This window comes from Macrobrachium nipponense, chromosome 7 (assembly GCF_015104395.2).
Source record: "Macrobrachium nipponense isolate FS-2020 chromosome 7, ASM1510439v2, whole genome shotgun sequence".
Lineage (NCBI taxonomy): Eukaryota > Metazoa > Arthropoda > Malacostraca > Decapoda > Palaemonidae > Macrobrachium > Macrobrachium nipponense.
The window spans coordinates 21,129,209-21,148,132 of NC_061109.1; the positions used below are offsets into that span (position 1 = coordinate 21,129,209).

General features: G+C 43.5%; 2 protein-coding genes across 2 annotated transcripts in view; both read right to left on the minus strand.

The window, feature by feature from the left end:
- LOC135217175 (all-trans-retinol 13,14-reductase-like) overlaps positions 1-18,924 on the minus strand; it is a 289,079-nt gene that overhangs the window by 66,095 nt on the left and 204,060 nt on the right.
- Positions 7,948-10,750, minus strand: LOC135217205 (all-trans-retinol 13,14-reductase-like). The gene is made up of 3 exons (XM_064252938.1): positions 10,569-10,750; positions 9,482-9,632; positions 7,948-7,997 (listed from the first exon to the last, which is right to left on the minus strand). Exons 1-3 carry the CDS (start codon positions 10,716-10,718, stop codon positions 7,948-7,950), a joined length of 351 nt encoding a protein of 116 aa, XP_064109008.1. The 5' UTR covers positions 10,719-10,750.

Below are 18,924 nucleotides of genomic sequence, written 5' to 3' on the forward strand. Positions count from 1 at the left end.
CGCTTCCCCTACCCCGCACAGCAGTGAAAAGTAATATGAAAATGAAACGAATACTGCCCTTGCGATTCACTTCATAGAACTTAAAGGGGAAAAGATCAATTCCCGGGTAAGAACGGAAACTTGATCCAATAATATGATGCTATCATAAAATATATATGAAAATGAAACAATACTGCACTTGCGATTTCATTTTCACATAAAAAAAATCGTAAGGATCAATTCCCGGGTAAGAACGAAAATTGATCCAAATTAAATTTCATGCAAATAAATAAATGAAAATGAAAAGAATATTGCAATTGCGAATCCACTTTCATTGCATTCTTTATTATACAAAATTAAAAGGCTCGTGCCGAGCGCAATCACACTCTCGGTAACGAACGCACAGGCAAAAATATAATGAAAAGAGTACTTACATTTTTCAATTACACACTTTCGCCCAAAACTACATGACTCGGCGCGAGCGAGCGCGCCCTCGGCACCGAGACATAATTCAAGGGTTCAATTCATGAAAAGAGAGGAAATCGCCGCATCTACGGCGATAACTCCATGTGGTTCATAATTAAGTAATGAAAATGAAAACAGTGTACTTACAGTTTCATTTTCAAGTCAAACAAACCATTAGTGAAAACACAATAAAAACAAAGCATACGACGATGAAAGCGGGCAGAGAGCGATGACGAACACGTCCTTCACAGACCCGCGGCCGAAAGCAAAAGTGATTTGTTTACCGCCGCGCGACGACTCGGACAAGCAGTTAACTACCGTTCTCCCCTTGTTCGAAGCTTACGACCGTTCCAGCTGCCGCTAGCTACTTCCTATTGTTAAAGGACCGATGGTTTTGTATTACGTATCGGAACAAATGAAGATCCACAGGACAGATGGTCCTCGTGAAATCCTACCACTACCTCAAGACATTTCCCTTTGTCCCGTCAACTCATTAAGAACCTACCTAAGTAGAACAACTCTGAAATCTTCAGGCCCGTTGTTCATTAGGAAGGAAGGTGGTACATTATCCCTAAAAGAGATCAGGCAACAAATTTTATACTTCATTAAACAGGCCAACCCAGAGTCCTTTCCTCAGGCCCACGATGTTAGGGCGGTGGCCACATCTATTAATTATTTCCAACAACATGAATTTTGACGATCTTAAGAAATATACAGGCTGGAAATCTCCGACAGTTTTCAAACGGCACTACCTAAAACCCTTAGAAGCCCTCAAATTTCCAGCAGTGGCAGCTGGAAAACACAATTTCTCCTGACTCTTAATAATTCCTATAACTTCTTGTAGCCTTCCCTTCTGATGCCCCACTGCACTCTTACTTAGTTTAGTCGCCTCTATGTATTGGGTTACCTTGAGTTTTGCTATTGTTCATCATTCTAGTTGGATTCAGTTCCATTATTATGTATATATCAACTTACGATACTGTCTTTTGCCTAAGCTCTATATAATTTGCTTGTTGTTAGGCTAACTAATTTTAAGTTATAACCCATGTTTAAGGGCTCATACTTTTCCATAATTGTAAGACTGTAATTTTAGTTGATCATTATACTATTAACCTTACAAGTGTTTAACTTTACCTTCTTATTATCTATACTATCCCTCAAGCTTGGTGTTTTAGCATTCTCTGGTACTATTTCACAGGCGACACAGGTTAAGCCAGAAAAGGGATTTTGATGAAGGAAAAATCTATTTCTGGGCAACGACCTGTGTCGCCCTGTGAAACCCCACCCTGTAGTTAGATTATCCTCACCCAGCTTACCCCAAGCTTGGAGGCTATCTTCAGGATTACATCACAGGCGTCGGAGGTCGCTCACGGTAGTAGTGGAACGGGAGCTGTAGCACGGCTCCTCCGTAGTTCGGGGTTTTGTCGAAAGAAGAAGCTAAATGGCAAGGGACCTCTGGTAGTGATTCCCACTCGCTCCTTACTATACTGACACTTCTATTAGAGGTGAGCGAGCCATTTATCTTGGCATTATATTGTTTTTCTTTTTTCTCTAGGATGAATAGCAATATTTATTCCTAAGAAATAGTTTCAAAGGAACCATTTCACAGGGCAACACAGGTCGTTGCCCAGAAATAGATTTTTCCTTTGTCAAAATCCCTTTTATAAGATATAGAAATTAGAAATAACATCCCTAATACAATCTCCCTAAGCCGACGGAGTTTTCCACCGCAGAGCTCCGGTAACGGAGTTCCTGTCAAAGTAATTACTATCATATTATCTACCCTTCGGCCCTGTCCCTTGTTCTCCCCTGAGCTGCCGCGGGGAAGGGGAAGGAGGGGAGGGGCTAAAAAGGGAGGATGGATGGGGGGAGAAGAGGGAGGGGAAGGGGTGGATTGTTCGCAAATGGCGGCCCCTTAATTACTGGCCATAGACGCGATCAGTAATGGTCTACTTACCGATTACGAGAATCGTTGACCAATAGGGAGACAATCGTCTGAAAGACGATGCGGCTAGTTACCAACAAGGAAAGATACCTATGACCAATTAGATCCATTCGAAAATGGTATTAATGTCGGGGAATCTAGATGCCCACTGGCTTCCCTGGACAAGATGGTCATTAACTGGTAACGTAGCCTTGCTACCCCGTGGGGCACTCATGATACTTTCGCTATCGGCCGGCGCCACGAAATAGATGAGCATAGGCTAGCCTATGTCATACAATATGGTACAACGAACTGGCTATAATAACGTAAAAACTACCTTGAATCTACCACCTTTGAATAAAACATACAGTAATACTTTGGGTTACGAACCGATTAGTATACGAATTTTTTAAACTTACGAAGTGATGCCCTCATTCTGGAATACGAATTTCACTTGGAATAAGAATGCGCGAATTTCCATCATGGGAGGCCGCATGCTTTGTTTACATCGGACATCAGATGAGCGTGGGATCTGCGAACGCATTTTTTTTTTTTTTTTTTTTTTTTTTTTTTTTTTTATTTTTTCGGCCAAAACTTAACGCCTGCTTTGTTTACATCGGACATCGGTATGAGCGTGGGATCTGCGAACGCATTTTTTTTCAGCCCAAAACAATAACGAGGGTCACGTGACTTCCTCCCACGCATCCATGGACCCATTTTAAACAATAACTCTTTCACTATCTCGCTGGCGGTAAGATTGAACGCATCTGTCCGTGATACGCTCTCAAATTTGCTTAGTGATTTGCGCACGTGTTGTGTTTCCGTGATAGTGCTTATACATTACTATTACCCAAATACTAAAGACAATGGCTCCCAAGATGACGAAGGCAAGCAGCAAGAAGGAAAGCATAAGAAAGAAGGAGATGATTACAGTCGAAATGAAGAAGGAAATTATCCAAATGCATGATAAAGGCGAGCGCGTGAAAGACATTGCAGCATTCTTCAAACGGTCGTAATCAACGATCTGCACTATTTTGAAGAAAAAGGAAGAAAATTAAAGCCAGTAAAGCATCAAAAGGTGTCACAGTATTGACGAAACAACAGCCTTATATTCTCTACGATGTAGAAAATTTGCTCATGGTTTGGATAAACGAGAAGCAGCTGGCAGGAGATTCCGTAAGTGAGAGCATCATTTGCGAAAAGGCTCGTAAGAGTGCAACAAATTTGTTTATCGATAATGGGGGGGGTGGGTCATTTCTATAAAATTTTAAGAACAGGCAAAAGCAAGCCTCCATAGAAAAATATTTTTTTTTCAAAATTGTGAAAGACGACACAGTGTCGCGTAAGCGTAAAATTAGTGATCGTAGTGAACGGTGCTCTCTAGAGAAAGAACCAGAAAGTCTTCCAGAAATGTTCACGAGGGAGATTTCCCCCCAAGCCCCCCCAACCCTAACCCTCTCCTCCTCACCCTTCCCCTCCTCCCGTCTCCGTCAAGCCAGCAGCCACACTCGCCAAAGGTAAAGTTCAGGTTTTACTGTGCATGCATATTAAATCTAGTGTTTATATTTAATTTCATTCTTCAATTTTATAATTTTATGTAATTCCTACACGAATTTTCAACCTTAGTGAACAAAAAATAAATGGAAAAATATGAATTGAAATGGTCCATTCATGGTCGGGTGGAACGCATTATTTTGCTTTTTATAACATTCTTATGGAAAATCCATTTAGGTTACTAATTTTTTAGGTTATGAAGCAGGTTCTGGAACGGACTAAATTCGTAACCCAAGGTATTACTGTAATTGACACTGAGAGCCTATCCAGGATTGGTGACCATGAACCAGCGTGTATAAGGATTGAGCCTATGTACATTAGAACCAAGCCTATGAAAGTACTTGATAAGGCATTCTGAAAAGAGGGGGAATATTCCAGCCTCTCTTCAACACTAGAAATTTAGAATTTTATTCCAAAATTCCTATGTGAACCTAACACGCCACTCTCAGATAAAAGGTTAATTTTATCTTACAAGTACACATACATAAATGATATAGGATAGTCACTAAAACAAAATTCAAGCGAGCGAGAGAGAGAGGCCTAATTAAGGCCTCATGAGGACGGAAAAAGAGGGATATATTCCTTCTCATATCTCCAAAAGTTGGGATATGTACTTAATCCTAACAATACTAATACTGGCTGTGCAGGAACTCTCTTTCTCGCTTTGTAAAATGACTATTCTAACGAGATCTAATTGCGGGACTCGGTAGCGGCTAGGCTTTGTTTACATCGCCATATACGAGAAGCGATCTCGTTATCTAACCGCAAAATCTCTTAAGGTTAAGTTCTTAAACGCGATCTATAGTATTCCCGATCCTAGAAAAAACTAAAGTTTTATTAAAGATATGTGAGGAGCAACACAGTAATAATCTGTACCTAGATAGGTAGATCAAACACAGCCATGCTTTGTGTACGCTCTCGGATGGCTGCACATGGCCGTCACCCCGCGCTGATATTAAAACCGAATACGCGGGTCTATACCCAAATTTCTTTAACTTTTCTTATTGAAAAACAGAAATTGGGGTACTTAAAATAGGTGAAGATGCCATTGGAGCCTCAGCCATCTTGAATATAATCCAAATTTGTGATAAAACACACACAAATCAAAAAGTGTTTTACGCTTACAAGTCCAATAAGAAGATGTCAGATGGTGCTAGCATCGGGCGGTGGCGGGGTGGTCCAAGACAGTGCGGCTGAGACCGCTGTTACGGCGCACCCCACATATGTAGGTTGATGAGGGAATAATCTAAATGGACGACGACCTGTGAATAGTGGCTTTCACACGTTTTCCCTTTCTTTATACACGACGCCCTAAGGGTGCTCGCGCGAGGGTAGTAACCTCTGCATATCATGCTAAAACTTTCTCTGGTAGGTATTTGGAAACTATTTATATCAGAAAAAGTAGCATGAAGGACCTTTTCACCGGCGAACACAGGTCGACCCAGAAATAGCCTATTTGACTTTTTGCAGATGGATACTGTGAGTGTAACAACTAGTCTGGGGCAGCAGTTCACGCATACAAACTTTGTATCTTGTTTATGGTAATACAATATGGTAACAACTGGTAAGAAAGTTGCTGTATAAAAATTATTTAATGGTGATAAAACCATGGTAGGCTGTGGGTAAATACAAAAAAGCTATCTACCCACCGAATTGTGTCATTCATAAGAGAGGAAAAAGAATGGGTGGAATTTTTTTCAGTTTATTTATGCAGTACCTTTTGTTACAAAGATATGGGGGAAAAGGTAGATATCCCCTTTTGCATAAAATTTCCCATCTAAAGTATGATGGTTCAACGTTGTTCATAAGCATGCTGAGTGTTTATGGTTATGTGGTATTGACAGGGGTAGGTGGAAGGGTACAATGTTGCCCTTGAACACCTGTAGAGTTTTTTACTCTCCCTTATCCAGATTTTGTCATTATCCAACGAGGCCTTGGCTCTATTAATCCAGATAATCAAAGGATTAATATATCATGTGTGCTGTTACTATTCAACCTGGTGTTAGATCTAGTGATACTACAACTGGTACCGCTAGGACTGACAAATAGCATCAGCAACTACATTGCATTATTTTTCTGACTGATAATTATTTACCTTAGTCAAGAAAATAAATCACTTTAAAATGCATAAGATTAATTTAATCTCTCAACAATAACAAAGGGTAAATAATTAAAATGCACCTAAGCATGTAGAAATAAACTAGTATATAATGTGAACTGTCTATATTATGGTTGACATACTTACAGTCTTAGGTCCTGTACACAGTATAAAAATAATGCATATAGCACATCAGCAAAACACAACCCGGCATACATTGACTGTACAGAAATCTTAGTAATAAAAAGGTAAGAACATCAAAATTAACAAAAGTATCAACCAAAACTTAGTGATTCTGCATCAGTTATTGATGAACACGAATTTCTACATTTACCAGCTTTCTCACTAAAATAAGCACCTCTGGGATAAATGAACATAGTAGCACCAAAAGCTTTTAGCTTTTTTAATACAGAATGATTATAAATTTTAGCTGCTTTATGCTTTGAGTTTGCTAAAGACTCTTGCATAGAATATGAACTATGAGAACTATGAAAGAAGTGAGCAAATTAAATAGCTCCTGCCCTACTGCAGTTGAACAAAATTGCATACTGAACAAATTGAGTACATCTGTTTTAATTGTATATTACATTACATAAATGCATAAGTATCTTCTAATTTACTGTTGACGAAAGCCACCAATATTTGTGAATAATTCATATTCTATACAATGGAACCACAAAAGACATCATAATTACCTTAAACATAACCACGCAAGCCTTGCAAAAATAAGTAAAAGCAGAAAAAGTCAAATAAGACTTCATCATCTATGTCCACCAAAAGCAGAGGCTCATTACTATTGACAAGATGTACTACACTGAACAAATTTTGTGTTGATGATTAAGGGTCAAGAATACTCCTGACGTATAGCTTTACACATTTACAATGCCAGGATATATCAGTTACTTTTTGAAAGATTTACTGATAAATGTGGCATCTAATGCAACTCACATCAAAAGAGTCCATGTGGCCTTTATCTGATTCCTACATCTTCCTACAACAATAATATGAAACCAATGATCCCTATCATATCTCTAAAGCCTTCTATCTCCAGCCAATACAATGAGAAAAAATAATTATATGGAAGATGTTATAAAAGATTTCCTTAAAGGAATATGTTAGGAAAGATTTCCTTAAAATTAACATGGGTACTATATGGGCTCTTGGTCATCAAATTCACTATACAGCTAATAATATAATGACAACATGACTGATTCTTTTAATAAAATCTCACACAATCCCTTACATCATTTAGTAAAAAAAATTGTATTACTTAAAACATAAGCAACCCAAATAATCACCTTGAATGAATCGCCATTATCTCCACCACATATGACATAGACCATTTCTGAGTCAAAATATATGGTACTAAACTTTAGCATAACATCTGATAACCACCATATTTTCTAGAATCAGTCAAATAGAAACTAATACCTAACAAAGCAATGCCCTAATAAAAGTGGCATCACACCATAATTTTTTTTTATTCATTTTTTTGCAATAAAAAAACCACAATTACAGTCTTAGCTATCATTGATCCAGCTGCATTTACTTTCCTTCAATGAAAACGAACAAATCATACTTAGCAAAACATTCAACGCTGTTCAGTGACTGTGAGGCCTTTGCTCTTTCTCAATCTTTGAAACATGATAGTGAAATGTTATAGTTTTCTGCTGGGTAAAGAGCACTGGGGTTTCCTGCAGGCAAAATTTCATGTGGAATGCCACCTATATGGACAAGAAAATTGTGATAGCTCTTTTGGGCAAGAAGACACTAACATAAAGTCTAACACTTTTTTCTGTATACCGGACACCTGCCAAAAATTCCAACTTGACAACGTTTATGGAGTAACCAGTCAGATCATGTTTTCATAATATTCCGCTGTAAGAATGACGGATCCAGCACACAGAAATCCTCACCCCACAGAGTCTCAGAGAAAATTCCAACATGAACATATATCCTGTCCAGTCAAGAAAAGTCCTGGAAATATTGTGCCATGTGTAAACAAGTGAAAAAGACAAATGGAAAATAAGAATATTATATTCATAGCTGTTTTTATACTGTACTAAATAGTGCCTGACCTAAAAATGGTTAGATTCTCAATGATAGGCAAAAATTGAAAAAAAGATGCAGATCTAGGAACTGCATATACTAAGCTTATGTATTATTTTTTTATATTTACTCTTCAAATAAAACTGGCAAAATTTCTCACTGGTCCAGTTAAAGCTTCCTAATACAAATAACATTAATAACACCTAACCTGTGAATGTCCTGGCAACATTTAAGTATTATTTGTTTGAGAAATTTAGCCTTTAATTTTCCCAGGTACATTGTTCACATTGACCTTTTCCAAATTTTAAGGAAGAAATGTCAGAAAAACTTTTTCAAGCCAGGAGGGATGGTCTACAAGGGTGCCCATTTGTAAAAACATTTGCCACAAATACTTAAGAAATGAGCCGTTCAATAAACATGAGACAAAGAAATAGACGAAAGGAAACAAGACAGAAACCTCAAAAAAGCCTTATTGAAAACAGCGATCCTGACTAGGTATTAAACTGAGAAAAGAAAGAAATGACAACTCTAGATTTTGTTATTTCCTTGCTCCAGTATTTCAAGTTCAATGTTGATTGATTTAACAATAATTTGGATGTAGTGATTTGCCTGTGTTTTAATGTTAATCTGAGATTAACATTAACTAATTTTAAAACTGTCTATCTATATGAATTCCTTGTTGATTCCCAGAAATACCTTTGTATATTACAAAAATGCATGAATTTCACTTTACAGTTGCTGTGTAGAACAAATGATGGGAGAGATTGACAGGTCATGTGAAAATAGTATCACATTGGGTTGTCTGCTTAGCCACTAATAATCTGAGACAAAGGTTACATGTTTTGAAAATGTTATCATCTCCAAGGACCAGAAAGACATATAAATTCAAAATCAACATCTGACTTATAATATAGGTGGTTGAATCTTTTTAAACTTAATCATTAACCAACAGCTAAGGAATTGATTTCATGGACATCAAGAGTCAAACCATGGCCCAGAAATAGACATGAAAAGTTCACGGAAGCATAACATTAATCAAACCTCCAAAAGGAGTCAAGGACTAACTCGTGAAGTTAAGAAAGCCCCCCTCAGTCTCCTGTATTATTCTTGCTCATAAACTTAGTCTTTTAGATGAACATTTCTTTGAAAATTGTATCTTTCAATGTGTGTAGTACTTATCTTGGAACTAACATACTTACATATACTGGGTGCAAATTTATGTAAATGAACAAATGGAAGGTAATATGAGATTTTTTATCTAATTATTTTTTTGGTGTGGTTTGGCCGGTTAACCATGTAGGTGAATATTCCACCACTGTTAATGTTGAACTGCACTAAAAATGCATGATCATACCAAATAAAAGATTGTGTAGGACAAGTTTAATATTTGAAAATAATGTAGAATGACTCACCCGGTATATCGGTCTTAGGCCTTAACAGAGCATTATTCCATAATGAGAATCTTGCAGAAGTGTGGTCTAGTCCATAAATTTCCCCTTTTGGTGCAGCAATGTAATGTTTGTTTGTCACAGGTGTTCCAATTGATACATAATCAATATGATCCTGCAAAAAAGAAAAATAAGAGTATTAGTCAAAAGCTTTGAAAAAATAAACTATTCTGGTATAAAGCTTATAAAGCACAAACTTACATAGGAACAAAGTAATATATGGGTCTTCATGGGAAGAGAAAAGTAAGTGCTATAACAAAAAATAAAAAATAAAAGTAATGTCCATTAAGTTAGGTCATTATGCGTTCTCAAACAATTCTCCAATGGATGGGAACTGTGGTAGAAAAGTATACTAAGCAAGCTAGATCAATGGGTTCCCAACATTACTAAACTGGTTCACACTTTGTCTTTTGTGCTTAAGATAAAAATTGTTGCTGTTTTTTTGTCAACCTTCTCCAACCTTCTTTAGTTCATTGTACCTATTTCACAACCAAACTCAAGAGTATGCTACTATACTCTGTTTTTTTCCATCTGTCCATCTGCCAGGGGTGTTTGCGTATGGTAACACTGCGTCCCGGGCTTTAGATAGTTACATTCAACAATGATAATAATACCCTATTTCAAATATTAACGGTGTAATTAGCATACAGTAATTTATTAAAACACTTTTCAGTTGCAAATGTACACCCAGATGTCCTTTTAATTACCTAAAACTTACACATAGCGTAATTATTTAAAGCCTGGGACGCAGTGTTACCATGCAAAAACACCACAGGCAGATGGACAGATGAAAAAAAAAAACAGAGTATAGTTCACTTCTCAGTTCTACTTGATCCAGTTGCATAGAAGATGAATATCTCAATGCATTCCTGAGACAACCTGAATATTTGCACATTTTTCCAATAAGCCATAATCAGGAAAGTAATAGACAAGGTATTGCTTTAAAGGATATTCATACCTGCACACAATTATCTGTATTATCACGGTTAAAAGCAACACTACTCACTCTTTCATAATTCGAATGATGAGAATTTTTTTTTATTAAACTTACCTTAATAGAAGGGAACAGTCTGCATGCCTGGTCTATAGCTTTATAACCAAAAACTTTCTTAATGCTTTCATACTCGTCCCCTCTCTTCATGACACGTTCATTCTCCCAGTCTGAGAACCATTCGTATGGAATAAATGTTACTAGAGCCATGGTTGTTTTGCCTGCAATTGGAAACAAATAACTGGATTTAGAACAATACCACTGGCAAAACTGAAGAAATAGGAATAATAATAATAAAAAATAACTGAAGAAGAAATAAACCACACCAATAAAAAATTGCATGGTAAAATTTAGGCTAGAGTCTTGGCAAGTTCTTCCCTTTATAACTATATAATCTGGTTGTCATATCTGGCATCCTCTGCTGCTATGATCCTCCAGTTGTGATGACCAACTAGAACCTTGACTATTTAGGATGATGTAAGGTTTCCTGTAACAGGAATGGGTTTAGAAAAGCTGATATTATCAAATCACTGACAAATTACAAAATTTTCAAAGGGCATAACACTTCAAATACGAAAAGAGTCTGGGGAAATTGCCTAACCCTTGTATTAATTATGGAAGCTAAATGTCCCATAGTGAAAAAAAACAGATGAAGATACTTAACCTAAATGTACTTTGAATAGTGGTGATTTGCTGTTTAATCCTAAACAAGACTGAAAGGGAAAAATGATCAAGCAATCTATCCCTACCAGTTCCATACACTAAATTATTAATATAAATGGTGAAGAAGATCTACAACTTACATGTAAGTCATCAAAATATACAAAAAATGATAGCCAAGTCTTGATTTCAGTGATACTCATACAAAATGACAATTTGTCCAAAATTGCATTTTTTCCTAACTATACAAACCTGAGGTCCTTTTACAAAAATAGGAAGGTACTAGCGGCAGCTGGATAGGTCATAAGCTTTCGAACAAGGGGTTCGGTAGTTAACTGCTTGCTCCGACAGGCGCGCGCGCGCAACTGGAGGTAAACAAATCCTACAATTTTGCTTTTGGCCCAAGCAAAAACTGCAGAGTGAGGGGTGGCATGAGGTGGGACTATGTGTAAAAGGACCTCAGTTTTGTATAGTTAGGAACAATGCCAATTTTGGACAAATTGTCATTTGTTCCTCCGACACGGCATACAAACCTTCGGTCCTTTTACAATAGGAAAACTCACTTCTTGGTGGGAGGAATCTGAGTCTTTTGTGAACAGACTGGTGTTCGCCCAACCTTGGAATGCCTCCCTGGTCGTAAGAGCGAGGGAGGATCCAAGCCTCTGTCCGATTGATCGGGGTGTGCACCGCAGGATCAATGGTCAGACCTCTGGACCAAGTACTAAGAGAGAGGCAAGCGTATCTCTTCGTACCAGCAAACAAGAACAAGTTCCTATTTGCAAGATGGCAACATAAAGTTATGGTTTGTCTCTTGTTGGCATCCACTTCCCCCCCCTTGTAGGAGGAAGTGGTGGATATTCGCTGTCCCATCCCTAGTGAAAGGGATAGGATGGGGCTCTGTCGAGTAGCTCACCCTGCATCTCGTCCTTATCCAGCAAGGTGATGACCGTATCCCTCTACCCACAGGTAGAGAGGGAGAAAAAGATAGGAAGAGAAGCCAGTCACTCTCTCATTCACTTATCTATTCCTACAGCACCACCAGGACTCGATGCTGTTCAGCCTGCTAGGGTCTGGGTTAGCTACACAACGTGTTGAGCAGCCACACGGGTCCTCCAAGGAAAACGATCCAAGGACCTGTGGGCAATATCCAAAAGGTAGAAGGAGGTGCCAGTAGTCTGGTTGTACCAGACCCCTGCCTTCAGTACCTGCGCCACGGAGAAGTTCTTGTGTAACTCGAGGGGTGTACTTCTTTGTCATCTTGGTGCTGACGAAGAGTCTTCAACACTCAGCCTGGGATGTCGAGTTTCTTCAGAAAGCGCGGTCCTTGCGCTTTCACAGGACAAAGCAGCATCTCCTTCGCATCGAAGGCGGTGAAGTCCATTAGGGAGGGGATTGTGAAGGACTCTAACCGATTGTCAGGAACCGAAGGGTTTCTGAGTCTTCGCTACGAAGTCGGTACGAAATCGAGCGTCACGAATCCCCATCCCCTGGATGCTTGACTTCGCAGGAAAAGTCATGCAATTACCTCAGAGGAAAAGAAGGGAATGGTCGTATGACCTATCCCTCTTCTCGACTTCGGTGATGTCCTGTACCATACTGTCTATCCGTCTGCAGCGAAGTGTCTCACATTCTCCTATCCCCATGCAGTGAAGTTCTTCTCGGTAGTGGATAGGACACCGACACTCAATGGTGGGTGTCGATGGTATGGGTACTGTGACAGCCGTTAGGACGAAGAAAAGACTGTTATGGAACACCGAACTAAGTCCACAGCGAAGTTCGTAACTGACTTGGGCGCTCTGACAGCTGCCGACTGACTGCGTTAGGGTAGGAGGCAAGTTGTCCAAGCACCCGAGCAAGTCACGTGACCTTCGCCTTAAAAGGGTTATGCCAAGACGACTAAACAAATAATTTGTTCGTCACCAATGCCAGAAGGCAAGGTGATGATTCTCTTAAGGCATGTGCCCAACAGGCGAAAGTCAATTGCCTTCTAGAGACCGAGGTCCCTGATGGCAAGATATCTCATAGTTATAGTTGATTCTCAGCTAAGGAGAAACAACACTATGTGTCGTTGAAGACGAAGGTGTACAGAAAATGCAACCTACGTCTTCACAGCTGAACCGAGAGAAGGATTCTCAAGATTCTGAACCTGTGCTACAAAGACTGAGAACGCTAACCGCTATTCATTGCTGTTCCGTTGGTGAGGATCGTAGTTGCAATAAAAGCGGAGCGCTTTTCAGTAATGAAGACACAGGGAAATACTGCCTGAAGAACTGCTTGGAAGTAGAGCTGTCAGGTCGGAGAGTAGGCGATGTCTTCTGGCACATCTGTTAATTTCGGGGTGGGCGAACAATGAATAATTGCACACCTACGAATACGAGATATTTTGAAGACAAACTCAGATGTCTGCAAAAATCATTCGCATTATCGCGGTGCGATGCAGCGGGAGACTAGTACAGACTTCTGTTACCGTGCGGTAAACAGAAAGATGAATGAGTCCAAGAGATATCTCTGTTGAAAATTCTCGCAATGTCGAAGGCGATGCAATCGAGCGTCACAGCAGTAGATGGTCCTTCATTATTGCGAGAATCCCCGTTAATCAAAGACCCTAAGTCCATGATTGTTTTGTAGGGAAGATACGGTCGGTAGTCAATCAAACCAGGGGAGAGAGAGACGTAACCGACCGTGCATCTCAGAGACCTAGCTGATACTGAGCTGCTATCAGGCAGTTCAATACGCAGTAGCTCTCGGTGACTCGTCATCTCCTGAGTTGCCATTGTTTAATCCCTTCCACGAAGGAATGCGTTCGGCTAGAACCATCGAGCATAAAGAATACGCTCGAGCAATTATATTTAAACGAAACGGATTTCGGTAAATACAAAAGCTGATTTTGGTGTTGTCGTGACAATACCAAGTATCTAAAATCGAAACTGATAACTGCTGGGAGGTTGCAGGCAACCCCGAGTTGCAGTTCAATTAAGATACAATTCGTCTCGGTCACAAACCGTAGAGGGCGTTAACTACGGTATGGCGCCTACCCCCCGGACAATTCAACTGTTAAAAAGAATCATGTTCGCGAGGGTAATATACGTAGTATATTTTGTAGGTTTCTGTACCACGACCTCCATCCTAAATTCTTTTCCCCTCGAGGAATGAGAATAAGGATTGGAGATCGATCGCCTTCGTTCTCTAGTCAAGAGAGTGAAGGAGAAGTCTTTCCCAAAGGAAAGCTTCAATGGTGAACAGAATACCGAAGACGATAGTTCAAGCCAAACTGGAAGTTCCCGTCCGTTCTTCTCTATTCCAGGTTAATCGCCTACTGTGAGATACTCTTCTTCAGCAGCAGACTTCTTCCAAATGCTAGAATTACAGGAAATTCGAGCATAAGCGAGGTTCCCGATTATCGTGTAACAATTATCGGGGATTCTCGCTCACTTTGGACCGTGTCTCGCCTAAGTGTTTGGAGATCGTAAAAAAAACTCAAACACTCTGAGTGCGCTAGAAATTCCGTAGAATTCTAAGCACTCTGCGAAACCCCCACTCGAATTCGTCAAACGATATCGGCTGGTGGTCCTCTCGATTCCCATAGAAATCGAGAGAGGGGTCAGGATCCCTCCTCAACGACCGGGCTTACGTCAGGTAGGACCCGAAGGTCTCCCCGGTAGCGCAGCCCCTAACGTGGGATCTTACAGAGAAATCTCTGTAGGATCCCTCCCCTTTCCCTCGTAGCCGTAAGGAGAGAGGAATGGGGGAGGAATTGGATACTGCTGGCTCGCCTTCCCAGCGGAACTAGCAGTTGGAGAAGAAAAGGAGCAGCCATCGCCGCCATCGCCTTACGGCGATGGCCTCTCAGAGCCTGGGAAAACGTATCGTCAGGAGAAAACGTTTTCCCGAGGAGGGTTACGAACTCATACTGTAGGTAAGGGTCTGCCGCCACTGTGAACGTCGTCTGGGTGGGGCTGATCGACACCTGACAGGAGAGAGCCGATACCGTCCTCCGACTCATTCCAGTCCTCGTCGAGGTCGAAACCTCTCAGGAGGACCGAAGGGGTGGGGTATTCAAATACGTGTCCGAAGACACGTAGAAACGCCTCTGTCGCAGTAGAGGAGGAAAGTAGCTTGTTCGACCAGCCAGAACTGAGAGAGCCTTCTTGTCCGGAGACGAGAGACTACCTGGTTCAACACAGTCGGCAAGCTCCGATCGCGGCAGACCCACCGTCGATTTGGGTTCCCTCTCGGGCCCCAAAACGACTCGAGCTGAGACGTGGCTCTGCTGGTGGGAGCGGCGATCCTTCCCCCCGAGGTCGTTGTGCTGACGAATCAGCGCCAACCTCGGCAAAGTTCCTCTGGATCTCGGAAGTCACAGCATCTTGTAGAGTAGGACCATTGAAAGCCTTCGAACAAGAGCATATTTCGAGAACCTTCCTCCTAAGAAGGGGGAACAGCGACAGCCCTCTCGGTCTTCTCCATCCACTTGCGCATACGTCCTGGCCGGTCCAAGAACCGTGCCTGGAACGTAGGGCATCGTGGGGGGATCATGAGGGGCGCACCCCATCACGATCAAAATCCTCAATACCGCGCTCCTCCCGGTGTAACCCGAGGAGGTGAAGGTACGGGAGAGGCAGACCTGATGCTCCCTCCTCGCTCGCTGGCAGAACCAGCAGGCTTGGAGGGCTGCAGGCGATCGTCAACCCGCGGTGGCGATCGAGCTGCAGGCCTGGTCGAACCGTCTCAACTGTGGAGAACGGCTGGACTGAGCACAGCGGCCCCGATCTCGAGTGTCAGAAGAGCTGGTGCTGGTTGCCGTACCCGATCGCTCTCTGTGAGAGCGACGGTCGGGCGACCTGCAGGCCTGGCCCACTGTCACAGTGAGAACCGTGCTTGTCCTCACGGCACGTCACGTCGCTGGTTTCCAGCCGTGGCTGGCACCGGCGAACGGGGGGACCTCTTCCCAGCCTCAGCCGTGGCCGGTCGTGGACCGTCACGTCATCCCGGGTAGCCAGCTGGTCGCCGCGAGAGCGAGAGCTGGTCTGGTGAGAGTCGCGTGAGCGGCTGTCACCAGTCTTCCGCTCCGTGCCGTGAACCTGACGCTGAGCGGGCTCAGAGGTCTGGTTCCTGGCTGCACGGTCGCTGGTAGGCGACCGTACACTCAGTACCTCCCGCGAACGAGAGGCTGAGACGGACCCTGATGCAGTGGCAGAACCACTGACACCAGGCGAGGAAGTACCGGTGTTAGCCGGTACCCCTCTGGTCCCCGTAGTCTTCTTCCTTGCGGAAGAAGAGACGGGCCCCGCTCCCGAAGGAGCAGGAGGACCAGCGGAAGGAACCCTCCCGTCCCACCCCCGAGGTGAAGACGGGGTTCCCGGAGAAGCTCCCGAGGGAGACTTCTTAGGAGGGAGGAGGCAACCTTCTTCTTCCTCGGCTGTGAAGCCTTAGAAGTCGAAGGGGAAGAGGCGGCAGCCGACGACGATGAAGAAGATGAAGGCGACGTTCCTCCTCTTCTTCGTCAGCTTCCTCAGGACAGACGTAAGATCTGCCATCCAGGGCGGAGCCGGGGCTGCTGTAGCCGAAGCCACAGGGCCCGGACGCACCTGTACAGACAGACCAAAGTCTGGGGTAGTACCACCACGAACAGGGACGACGTCAGCAGGTATGGGCATCTCAGGAACAGCAGGCACAGCCAACACAGCATCGGCAGGGACAGCCAGCGCAGCAACTGCATGGACAGTCCAGTACAGAATCGGCAGGTACGGCAGGCAGCACCGAAACACAGGAGGTGGAGCAGCAGCCAGCAACATCCTGGTACCGGCGGCAGGTGCCCAGGGGCGAGCTCTAGGGCAGCGGAAGTGTGGTCGCGGCAGCGCGGCAACCACGAGCGGCGGCGGCACGACCCCCCCCCCCTCTCGGTACGGCGAACGGGACTTCACAGCGGCTGTAGGCAAGACTGTTACCACGTGAGGCGAGTACACCAGGTGAGGAGGGACGTCGTCACCTGGAGTCGATATCGTTGTCGTGGTCACCACTCCCTGGGTGACCGCAGCAGGCCCAGACATAGAACCGCCGCCCCTGGACACTAGGCACGCCCTGCAAATCGAAGGACGCCCATACCTCACCAAGGTCCACCCTCGTGGCAATAGCACCTGCGGAAATAACAGTAGTAGTGATTAGTGGGGGGGAAGTCCCCTCGCGCGGGGGGGTGAGCCCCACACCGAACGAGCGGAAGACCCCGAATACAATTGTACATCGGGCACCGAGCGCCCTCCCTCCCCCGCGCTCGACGGATCGGGCGAGGAGAAGAAAACCCAGATAACCTTCCCCCGAAGGGGAAGGACCATCTGTGGGAGCTGAGCGGGGGGGGGGGAATTCTCGTTTCCCACCCCCGCACAGCACCCATGTACCCAACAATAATAATAAGAGCCCGAGAGCAATCGTGCCCTCGGCACCGAATGCAAGGGCATAAGGATCAATTCCCTGACTGAGCGGAACTTGAACCAAAATGACAATTTGTCGAAAATTGCATTTTTCCTAACTATACAAACCTGAGGTCCTTTAACAATAGGAAGTAGCTAGCGGCAGCTGGAACGGTCGTAAGCTTCGAACAAGGGGAGAACGGTAGTTAACTGCTTGTCCGATCGTCGCGCGCCGCGCGACTGGGAGGTAACAAATCACTTTTGCTTTTGGGGCCCATGCAAAATACGCAGAGTGAGGGGTGGCATGAGGAGGGACTTTATGTTAAAGGACCTCAGGTTTGTATAGTTAGGAAAAAATGCAATTTTCGACAAATTGTCATTTGTTCCGATACGTAATACAAACCCTCGGTCCTTTAACAATAGGAAGACTCATTCTTGGTGGGAGGAATCTGAGTCTTTTGATGAACAGACTGGTGTTCGTCCATCCCTGGAATGCCTCCCTGGTCGTAAGAGCGAGGGAGGGATCCAAGCCTCTGTCCGATTGATCGGGGTGTGCACCGCAGGATCAATGGTCAGACCTCTGGGCCGAGTACTAAGAGAGAGGCAAAGCGTATCCTCTTCGTACCAGCAAGCAAGAACTTGTTCCTGTTTGCAAGAGGCAACATAAAGTATGGGTTGTCTCAAGCTGGCATCCACTTCCTCCCCCTTGTTGGAGGAAGTGGTGGATATACGCTCCTATCCCTAGTGAAAGGGATAGGATGGGGCTCTGTTGAGTAGCTCACCTGCATCTTGTCCTTATCCAGCAGGGTGACGACCGTGTCCCTCTAACCACAGGTAGAGGGGAAGAAAAAGATGGGAAGAGGAGCCATCACACTCTCATTCACCATCCATTCTTACGGTCACACTAGGACTCGATGCTGTTCAGCCTGCGAGGGTCTGGGTTCGCTACACAACGTGTTGAGCAGCCACCACGGGTCCCAAGGAAAAAGATCCAAGGACCTGTGTGCAATATCCCGAAGGTAGAAGGAAGGGCATGTGGTCTGGTTGGACCAGACCCCTGCCTTCAGTACCTGCGCCAAGGAGAAGTTCTTGTGGACAAGGCAGCATCTCCTTCGCATCGAAGGCGGTGAAGTCCATTAGGGAGGGGATTGTGAACGACTCGAACCAATCGTCAGGGACCGAAGGGTTCTGAGTCTTCGCTACGAAGTTCGGTACGAAATCGAGCGTCACGGATCCCCATCCCCTGGGTGCCTGACTTCGCAGGAGAAGTCATGCAGTTCCTCAGAGGAAAAGAAGGAATAGTCGCATGACCTATCCCTCTTCTCTACTTCGGTTGATGTCCAGTACCC

Coding starts and splice junctions, on each gene's coding strand:
- LOC135217205 (XM_064252938.1), bottom strand. CDS start 10,718: ATGGCTCTAGTAACATTTATTCCATACGAATGGTTCTCAGACTGGGAG. Junction 9,633..10,568: donor GACTGTTCCCTTCTATTAAG/GTAAGTTTAATA, acceptor TCTTTTTTGCAG/GATCATATTGATTATGTATC. Junction 7,998..9,481: donor GCCTAAGACCGATATACCGG/GTGAGTCATTCT, acceptor CAATATTTCCAG/GACTTTTCTTGACTGGACAG.